General features: G+C 36.4%; 2 protein-coding genes across 2 annotated transcripts; one reads left to right on the top strand and one right to left on the bottom strand.

Moving 5' to 3' along the window:
- Positions 1-93: 93 nt before the first annotated feature.
- Positions 94-9,598, bottom strand: LOC110062818 (RNA 2',3'-cyclic phosphatase ANGEL2-like). Its single transcript, XM_089275673.1, has 4 exons — positions 9,366-9,598; positions 3,576-4,015; positions 2,736-2,805; positions 94-1,694 (listed from the first exon to the last, which is right to left on the bottom strand). The coding sequence occupies exons 1-4, from the start codon at positions 9,556-9,558 to the stop codon at positions 445-447; spliced, it is 1,953 nt and encodes a 650-aa protein (XP_089131799.1). The 5' UTR covers positions 9,559-9,598; the 3' UTR covers positions 94-444.
- A 35-nt stretch (positions 9,599-9,633) lies between these two features.
- LOC149119013 (cyclin-H-like) lies at positions 9,634-10,663 on the top strand. The gene has a single exon (XM_089275699.1). It carries the CDS (start codon positions 9,711-9,713, stop codon positions 10,602-10,604), a length of 894 nt encoding a protein of 297 aa, XP_089131825.1. The 5' UTR covers positions 9,634-9,710; the 3' UTR covers positions 10,605-10,663.
- Positions 10,664-11,020: the final 357 nt, after the last annotated feature.

Genomic DNA, 11,020 nt, shown 5'->3' on the forward strand with positions numbered 1-11,020 from the left:
GTTTTCGGATTTAAGAACCTTAAAGAAACGCACCCTTACACTCTGACAGGACATGTTATCGGTTGGCATCTTTACTCGCTTCATTTTGTAATATTATTTTCAGCCAACAGTTTTTATTTCATTGGCACTAACAAATTTAAATCATTACCTACAGCTTTTCCTTTTTTTTTTTTAAATGAAACACAAACTGAGCATGTTGCATAAATCGCAAATGGATTGCAAACACTTCTGCTTAAAAACCAAGAATTTAAAACGCGCAATTTAAACTGAACTGCTAAAATCGTTAATGGCAGCTGTTGAACATATCTCCCATGACGGAACTTCAAGAGCTGGACGAGGATTTGAAAATTTGATACAACTTGGAAACTAAAAGGGCCAAACACACCCTAATAACTGCACTTGCTATCCAGGCTAAAAGAATGTTAAAAAGGAGACTAACAGCAATTAAACATGCAACAAAAATGACGCTACCAGTGAAAGATGATCAGAAGATAAATACTTATTAGGAAGTCCTTGGCCATCAAGATTCCATATACCACTTTCACTCAACAGGCCAAGGTTTCCTGTCAGCTGTAGGGGTCCATGGTGACTCCGACACCTGCGGCAGTACTGTTGCTGCCCAGGAGAAACAAATATGTAATCCACAGTTGTACTTGATTGGTCATGAAAGGTAGTAACTTCCTGTTGCCCACCTTTGAAGTAATGCCTGTAGACACTAAAGAAGTCAAATTTGTGTCGTAGGATTGTACAGGCATTGTAGGCATCTTTTTCAGTCGTATCTGTTACAGAATGCTTGCCGGTTTGTATTCCTTCTTCGTGCTCCATGAAATCCAGTGACTGTGACTGTGCAGTGTCAATCCTTGGCAATGATGAACTACTCTGTGGAGACTGAAGTTCTTTACTTTGCCCTGGATTGCACTGTGTAGAACTGGAAGTGTGAGAACACTCATTATTTCCCACACGATTTTCAGCAATTCTATAATTTGAAGGATTGCCTTCACTAGTCTCAAACGGTACTGCACCGTGGAATGAGCCATCACAACAAGATGAAACAGGACGAATTCTAGATCCTGATACCTGCAAATTGTCTTGTCCCTCTGCATTGCTACAAGAATTTCCATCAGTTTCTGAAGACTCATTTCTCTTGGTACACGAAGTTGTAATTCCTAACTCCCATGGAATGAGATTGCTTGTTAAGGCATACTTTGGTGGATAACTGTTTCGAAAATGGCTCTGCCCAGAAAAGTTATCACGGTGCATTCCTGTGTAATCAAGAAAACCACGCACAACAAAACTATAAATTGGAGAAAATGGAGTGCTATTGAAATCTCCACAGCATATGATTGGATAGTACGAAGAACCTTCTTTACCAGGCGGGGAAATTCTTGCTATTTCCTCAAGTTCTGAAAACAAGCAAGACAGCTGTGCAAGCTTGATGTCTCCTCTTTTTCTGTTAAAAAGCAAATGAGTGTTGGACACACACACCATATTGTTAGCGTGGCGAGATGAACTGCCTGTAGTCCTGGGCTTCAACAGAACCACAACAGCTACATTGTCACGGTCCATTAGTTTGACTTCTGGTTTATTGAAGGAAACAAGCTTTGATTCAACCAATGTAAATCTTGATTCCTTAAAGAATGTGGCACATCCATCTGTCTTATCCCCAGATCTTTTCTTGTACAATCCAGCATAACCTTTAATTGTCAAATGAAAATGATGGCTTCAGTATTTGTGACATTTTAGTCGATTACAGTTCCTGTGAGTTTTTAGTAAAATGTATTAAGGTGACAATCAACCAGTTCCTGTATTAAAGGTTAGAAAAGAGCATACGTGTAGATAATGTAGACCTTTATGTTCCAATAGTGTCATGTGGCACAAAATTTAATATTCAGTCAATTTGTATGTATTTTGGACATCAAAAAGTTCTTTCAGAGATCGGCATTTTTAAAGCATAAAATCGTAGACACTCCCATATCAGACTAGATTAACCACCCCAGGTACATTTTGCAACTTTTGCTTGTTACATTTTTATGGTCAAGTGAATATCTGATTAACAAATCGCACACCACAAGCTGCAAATTAAGCTAATGTTTTGGAACATATACCCAATATGAACAAGGAATATTATACTTTCAAAAGGTTTCCTTTTAGACAATCTTCAATCCAATCTGTGACATTCTGCAGGTTTTAATCTAATTATTTTTCAGTTTTCAGTCTTGGGCTCATTATAGCCAGCTAGTAGAAAGTACTTACACATAATTACATCAAGTCTTTGTACATATTGTACCATTGTCTTTTGTGGTGATTTATGGCATATCCCGAAAAATACCTTTCAACTTGTATATTTTTAATAACTTGTGGTCTTTGGGTCTTCAGTTACCACCTTTAGAAAAATACAGTACATTTCTTCCTACCAGGGCTTAAAGAGTTAAAAAGTGTCTATTAATCTACTGCTACATGTACCAAATCAATGGACCAACATAGTTTGCCAAGTGCAAAGACAGTTGTAAAATAAATAAACTGAGCGATAGTTGGTCTGGGCAGTGTAAGTTCTTGATCATTATTTTGAATGTTAATTGTCCGAAGCAAAGTGACTAGTACACAACTTTGAACATTCTTTTCTTGCACCCGTGACCCAGCAGTGTTTCAGTTTGCAGTGAACTTTGTTCTTTGTCAATTTCTGAAAACAGGTTTCATGTAACCTGATCTATACCAAAGTGTTTACAATTTTGTACCTTTTCCTCTCAGCTTGGGTTCAAACCAGTCTTGATAATGCTGTATCTCAACTTCTTGAAGGCACACAACCTAAAAACAGGAAAAAATTTCTAAACATGTAAATGGCAGGATTGCTTGTTCTTTTGATGACATATCATGACATATCAGTTACAAATATCGAAGTAATATAATGACAGCCTGAAAAATGACTCTTGGTAAAATCATAAATAGTGAAAGCATGTAAGAAACTGGACTGGCTTGTCAGGTTACCATTTTCAAGTACATTGTTATTTAAATCTGGAGCATTGTTGTGACTTGTTTATTTCATTATTCTTTGCCTGCATGTACAAGCAGATTGACTTTTGCTACCTGTGTAAAATAAAATCTCTCTTAAATAATTAAAATTTTACATATAAAATACACACGTGTGTTAACATGTGTGCGGTGGCAGAACTAGGGCCCCCCTTATTTTGGGTAAAAAAAGAAGAAATCACAGAAGGAAGAAAAGCCAGCAGGGCAAGCAAAAGAAAACTGCTCTCCTGCCCCACCCCCACCTAGAACAAGGTCTGGATCCGCCACTAGTGTGTGTGAAGAATCAAATGAATTGTATTTCCAGTGCTTTTTTTTGCTATACACATAGAAGCCATTAGATATTATACTATGCCAACAAACAAGGTCAACAAAACTACTAGGCTACCGCTCTTATTTTAATACAAACTTATGTTAACAAGATTTACCAAAAGATTATTTTATGGTCATTTTCAATAACCCATCATGCTATTCGTAAGTGAATGTGAGATAATTATCGTTGGCCATATCCTGCTAAAGGAATATTTTTTTTTGATATTAACCTAACTTACATCAGCATTATAATAAGATAGCTCTTTTAATAGATTTCTTCGCCTGTACTCCCAATGTTTCAACCACTCTTCAGTGCCACAGTACAAATGGCTATTGGAATATAACAAGCCATCAGCCAAGACATTGTACGAAACTACTGTAAAGCTGAAATTACGGCTTCTCTGTTGGTGATAGCACCTCCTTCGTAAATAGTGCCATCTACGTCCCAAATCAGATGGCGATGTGAAAAGGGGCTGCTGTAATGATGGATGACTTTGTTCCATATTGTTTCCTTGATAACAACTAGTGGCCACTGAACATTGTTCTCTTTCTTGCTCTGGTTGCAGTGGTCTGTTTGATGATGTACGTGTTCTAACAGCACTGTGGTGTGACAAGTCTGAGGAATATGCTGGAACAGGAGCCCAGTGATCATGGATCCCAGCATTCTTTCTACCAGCACCTGCATAAACAGAATATGACAAGTCATCTGTACAGTCCAGTAAAATTTCATGTATTGTTTCCTTCATAGATCCATAGAACAAGTCTTGAATTATTGTATTAAAAAATTAACTGGATGCAAAGGGTGAGGCCAATATACCATATTAGCATATTCAGGTGCAAATGACTTTAATCCCTTTTTATTAAATTTCCCTTCATAACGTTTCATGCAAAAATATGAAATGTTCTATTTAATTCTATTTAATGATCTATAAAAGCTGGTGTGATATCTCATGAATTTTTACCTACTTATTAATAACTGTAAATGTAGATATATAGATGTAGATGTGACATAAATAACTATGTTTGGGTTGCACAATTTCCAAAAGTTTTCATCTCGTCATATTTGGTCATGATATTGACAAATCAAATGAAAAACAAACAATGCAAAACAATGTCCTTAGTACTGAGAACAAGAGGTGCAGATTAAAATAGATGGAACAGGTAATTATAAACTTCTTTATTATATAGACACGAGTGTTTTACTGGAAAATACACCACTTGTAAAATTCATACGAAACTACATCTGGGACTCGACTAGTGAAGATATCGATGATTTCACTGATATCAAGTTTGTCTCTTAAATTGTACTTAAATTCGTTGGTGTATGATCGAAACATCTTCGGGTCTTCCTCAAAAGTCTTTGGCAATCTTCAGCAATCTTCGGAAATTTTCAGAAAATGTTCGGCAATGTTCGTGTGACCTTCGGACAAGTTTTATAGAACCTTCGGAAATCGTCAAAAATGCCGTCATCAGTATTTCTATATAATAAAAAGAACATTACACATTGGCTCGAAGATATGAATTTTATGTTCTCGTGGCAAGAACAATATCTGACAAATGAGCGCAGCGAACAAGTGAGATATTGTTCTTGATATTTATATAAGTTTATAAATAAGAGTGATAATAACAATTGAAATTACATTTGCAGATAAAAGAAAGAAAAACTAGATAAACTAACGTGAGTACAGATGGAAAAAAAACGAGGAATACTATTACTAATAAGACTACTTAAGAGGAAAATACTAATACACCCAAAATACTTATTAACTATTTATATTAATGAATAAAACTACGCTAATTTTTACTTTTTTTAGAAGAAACTACATAGACTAACACTAGTATAGATGAAGAAAAAAAACAAAACAAGAAATACTGTTACTAATAACACTACTTATAAGGAAAATACTAATATACCAAAAATACTTACTAATAATTATATTAATAAAACTATGTCAATTGTTACATTTTTTAGGCTGCTGGCCTAAATACAATTATTTGTAATAAATTTCTTCCACTTGGCGTCATGAAATGCTCGCTTGCCATTAGAATCGGAAATAACCGTTTCGATTTGATATACTGAGGAAACTTTTGCGAGGAAGATCTTCAATGACGGAGGAAATCCTTTATTTCGACAGGAGTAAATGTGTTGTTTTGCTAAGATCAACAGATGGTTGAGAAGATAAAAGTCTACTTGTCTGTTCCAAAGTCCCAACATTTTGTCAACATTTGATAGTGCCTTGATTTTTATTTCTATCGTGTTTAGCCAGTTAATTAGTTCTCTCCAGAAACTGTCGGAATATTCACATTTTATTAGATGTTCGATAGATTCACTTTCCTTTTTGCAGAAAGTGCACAGAGATGAAGGTACTAGGCCAATTTTGTGCAGAAACTTGTTTGTCCCTAAATATCTATGTAATATCTTGTATTGGAATTCACGGGATCTAGAATCAATAGCTACTTTGAAGGGAATTCGATATATCTCTTCCCATTCCAGTGTCTCGCTGTATGTCTCTGTATACCTTAGCTGTGCAGTTAGTACACTCTCGTTTTTTGAGCGAACTTCGTGATAAATGCTGTTGGATGTGACCTTATCCAAGTTTACATTGTGGCCATTTAGGTGTAACTGTGCATTACTGGAAAACATAGAGTTTTTTGAAAAATTATTGCAGGTTTTTAAATATTGTCGCCACTGTGCCGGTAATGCGTCTATGATCGCCATTAGCTGAAACTTTTCTTTGGATGTAAGCGAAGAGCTTGTAATAATTTGAAACCCTGTGAATACCGCATTTTCATTTTTAGTCGTAAGATCCCCAAGTGTAATAATTCCTTTTCTAAATAACTCTTCGTAGAAAATGGACCTAGCTTGTATACAAATAAACTTGTTGTTCCAAATCACTGTATTGTGTATTTCTTGACAAAGTGTTGCTCAGTTATCTTACTCGCGCATGAATATTCTGCAAAACATTGCAGACATTCTTCATAATAAATGGGTAAATTAATAGGCAATTTCTTTAAGTCAAAAACACAGCGCAGAAGTAGTTTCGACCCTACATTTTTTAGGTAATGGGAAAGAATAATCTTCCAATTACTTTGTTGATCATCAGCAAATTTCTTGCAACACATGATCCTTTGGCTTTTAATAATCGATTCTACATGAGGCGCTTTTAGTCCACCTTTATCGATATCACTTACAGGTGATAAACGTTTGACTTTATCTTTTCCTTTCCAGATGAACTGGATGGGTAATCTGTTGACTTCCATTACGGTATCCTTTTGCACACAAATTAAACTCGCTCAGTACATGAACAATGGTGTCACAAACGTCTTTACAATCTGAATTCTTCCTAGAATGGTAAGGTCCCTCCACTTCCACCTATGCAACTTTTCTTTAATGGATTTAAGAATTTCATCAAAATTTAACTTTTTTCTTTGACTTTCATTGTAAGTAAAGTAAACACCTAAAATTTTAACCATGTCTTTAATTCGTATGTTTTTGGAGGAAATGATATCCATTGCTGCCAAGGAGACTTGATTACCCAAAAGCATACATTCAGTTTTTTCAGAGTTGATTTCAAGTCCAGAGCACTTACTAAACAAGTCAGTAGTGCAGAGAAGGGCTTGGAGGGATCTCCTGTTTCTTACAAAGGCTGTAACATCGTCGGCAAACATTTCAAGTTTAATTTCTTCATTATCGACTTGAATCCCTTGGATATTGTTATTTCCACGCACCGAGATAGCAAGAATTTCAAGACAGATAATAAACAACTACGCTGATAGGGGGTCACCTTGTCTAACATCTCTCCGTACGTTGAATGGGCCCATTGAGAAACCATTATTCATAACTGAACTTGTTATATTTTGATAAAAAGTCCTAATCCAACGCACGAACGAGGGCCAAAGTTAAAGGTTAACAGCATTTCAAACATAAAACCTCGTGTTAAGCGAATCAAACGCTTTTTTTAAAATCAATTGCTAGCATATAGCCTTTGATCTTTTTCCATTCAGTAAATTCTAAAATATCGTCAATACTTCTAACTGCGTCGAAGATAGACTTTCCTTTAACATAAGCATTTTGATTATGATGTATTATATCAGGTAAAACCTCCTGAAGTCTTCTTGCAATTGCTTTTGATCCAATCTTTGCATCCACATTTATTAACAAGATTGGTCTCCAATTGGAAATATGTCTTCTGTCTTTTCCTTTCTTTTCTATCAAAGTTATAATCGCTTGCTTTTGTGAATTTGATAACTCACCGTAGTCAAAAGCACAATTTAGACTTTCTACTAGAAGATTGCCCAGAACACCCCAGAATATCTTATAAAATTCTACACTAAGTCCATCATTTCCTGGTGATTTGTTTTCTTTAAAGGATTGTAGGCTTTCAAAACATTCTTCCACCGTTAGCTTTCCTTCACAAGTTGCTGCTCTATCTGGTGAGAGTTTAGGAATTCCAGAATGTTGAAAAAAGGAATCTGCAAATTCTGGTAGGTTACTCTCGAGACTGTATAAATCTGTGTAAAATCTTCAATCTCATTCATAATTGTCTTTGGGTCTGAGCTTAAAGTTCCTTTTTTAGTAAAAACTTTACAGACACAGCTTTTGGCCTTTTTATGAGATTCTAAGCTTAGATAGTACTTATTATTTTTTTCACCCTTCTCGTACCAGGACGCTCTCGAACGAATAATAGCTCCTTTCGAAAGGTAATCAAAATGTGCATCGTACTTACTTTGAAGAATTTCAAGCTGCTCAATATTTTCTGCTGACGGATCAGTAGAGCACTTTTCCTGGTACACTTTAAGAAGTGTTTCTATTCCTAGCAATTTGTCTTTTCTTAGCCATGCTTTCCCTTTACTATATTTTATAGAAACTTGTCGGATTCTATATTTTATAAGATCCCAGAGCACTCTTTTGTCATTGACCTCTTTAAATTCCTCAATCCAAACGGGTACACTTTCACTAATAAGTTTTACATACTCGTCATCCTTAGTCAAACTAGAGTTGAATTTCCAATGAGATGGACCATGCTTTTGTTCTTCTATGCCATTAAAAATTAATGTGATTGCTAAATGATCTGACTTTATAGAAGGTATAATTTTAACTTCTTCGACTTCGTCTTGGCAGGTATTGTTCTTGAGATATTGTTCTTGCCACTCAAACATAAAATTCATATCTTCTTGCCACTGTGTAATATCCCCTATTTATTATATAAACACCAGTGAAATACCAGGATTTTTCCTTTTGCCAAAAAATCATATCTTAATTGTGTGCAGTGAAGATACTATTTTTATCTTTCACACTGTGAAGATATCATTCCTTTTTGATAACATTTTTCTTTTGTCCCTTTAACTGCACTTAAATTTGTTGATATACGATCAAAACATCTTCGGATCTTCTTCGGTCATCTTCGGCAATCTTCGGTAATCTTCAGAAGATGTTCGGAAGCGTTCGTCTGGCTTTTGGAACAATTTTGGAAAATCTTCGGAAATCTTCGGAAAATCGTCAGAAACGTCGTCATTAGTATGTTTATATAATAAATAGAATATTACATGCCTGCTTGCGGATACGAATTTTATCTCCTCGTGTTCAACTCCATATCTCACTCGTTCGCTGCGTTCACTCGTGAGATATCGAGTTGAACACTCGAAGATAAAATTCGTATCCATGCGCGGGCATGTAATATCCTCTATTTATTATTACATCGGTAACTCTGCCCAGGCCTCTAATACGCCGACTTAAATATGCAGTTGGTTAAAGCAAGCATTTTGCACAGCACGACCAAATTTTAATCGTGATTGTTCGGAATCAGCCACTAAACAAACATATTGACATACAAACTGTAGAGCATGCAGTGTAGCTGGTGAAGACTGTACAGATGTAGTGAGCGTGGAGTAGTTTAGAAAAACTTTTAGCCTAGCGCAGTGTAGTGTAACTAAAATCAAAACTCGAATCATACCAAAGAAGCTAGCTTGCAATGTAATGACGCAGTGAATGAAGCCGACATCGCATATTTTCAACACAAACCACAAACCTTGCGTGCCGTGCAAGGATGTACTTTGCCCTTCGCGTGTGTTATTTCTCTTCATATTCAGCTCTCCAACTTGTTCCTTTCCAGAGATCTGATATGTTTCCCCTTCGTAATGGTACTTCACCTTTTTGGCAGCAGGAGTAAAGAACGCATTCACAGATCTCATCCCAATGTCATCATTTGGCGGACGACTCATTCAATGTTGTGCTTTGTTTAGGCTAACATGACGTACCATTCGTTCCACCATTCGCGCGTGAGCCCGCGCGCACTATAAGTAGGGAGTGTGGAGGGAATGTAGGGAGTTGTATTATACAAGTTCTGTAAAACATAAAAGAGAGAAGTTCTATAATGTTTCACACTAGCACACAAAGAAAGCACTGGACATTTGCAAGCCAGCTCGAGTTAATGAACATCCGGCAGGAAGTAAATAGCGCTTACTGTGAGCGTTTCTGCGAGAACTTTCCGGCAAAGAAAGACGTGGACTTCTTGAGTGTGGAAGAAGGGATGAAGTTGATAGAGTACTACCAGATAGTTTTGATTGAAGTTTGTGACAAGTTTCAACCTCCAGTCTCGAATGCCGTGACAGCAACAGCCGTAGCTTACTTGAAACGCTTTTATCTGAGAACTTCCGTTATGGATCACCCTCCTAAAGAGATGTTCTTGGTGTGTTTATACATGGCTTGTAAAGTAGAGGAACATAACTTGTCAGTAGATAGATTTGTTGAAATCCTACCCGTAGATCGAAGGGAAAAGACCAAAGATTTCATTCTAGCCCATGAACTACTTCTTATGCAACGCCTGAACTTTCATTTGACAGTTCACAACCCATACAGACCTATGGAAGGATTCATCATTGATTTCAAAACAAGATGTCCAAAGTTAGCTGATCCTGAAAGATGGCGTCCTGCAGCTGAGGAATTCCTTCGTAAAGCCCTTATGACCGATGTTTCCTTGCTTTTTCCGCCGTCACAAATTGCATTAGCTGCACTTTCCAGTGCCTCCCGTGGATCTATAGCTTCTTATATTAGCGCAAATCTTGGAGAGCAACAACATGTTCTTAGCCAAATTGAAAACATAGCAACTTTGGTCAATGGCCATGCGAAATCCACAACGAGCAAAGAACAAATTAAAACTTTAGAGCAGAAATTAAAAGCTTGTCGAAACCCAGAAAACAATCCTGACAACAAACTGTTCAAGAAAAAGAGAGCAGACCGGGAGAAAGCAATGGACGAAAGTATGTAATTAAAGAAGTAAATAAGCACCTGATATCAAAAAAAATAAAGTACCTTGTATGAGAGAAAGCAGAGTTCATGTGTTGGCTGTGTATTAAAAATGTATTCTTTAGGGATGAAGTCACTTAAACTACTGTGAAAATATAAAAAAATTAACTTTGAGTTCATGTTAATTGGATGGAATGGCAAGGCATTTCTGCTACTCCACTCTTCCTCTACTATGTCCAAGTGACAAGTTTCAAAATTGTACAGTTCAGAAAATATCCATACTCTCCCCACAGAAGGGATTGGAATTTCCTGGAAGTGGGGGGTGGGTTCTGTAAGACCAAATAACTTAAAGAAAAGTTTGAAGCTTTATTGGAATTTCCAGAGAGGTTGAGGGGTCTTCAAAAAATTTGATTCCATGGGGGAAGTACTGAAACTACA

This window comes from Orbicella faveolata, unplaced genomic scaffold, assembly GCF_042242905.1.
Source record: "Orbicella faveolata isolate gen_17 unplaced genomic scaffold, um_ofav_v1 contig_1, whole genome shotgun sequence".
Lineage (NCBI taxonomy): Eukaryota > Metazoa > Cnidaria > Anthozoa > Scleractinia > Merulinidae > Orbicella > Orbicella faveolata.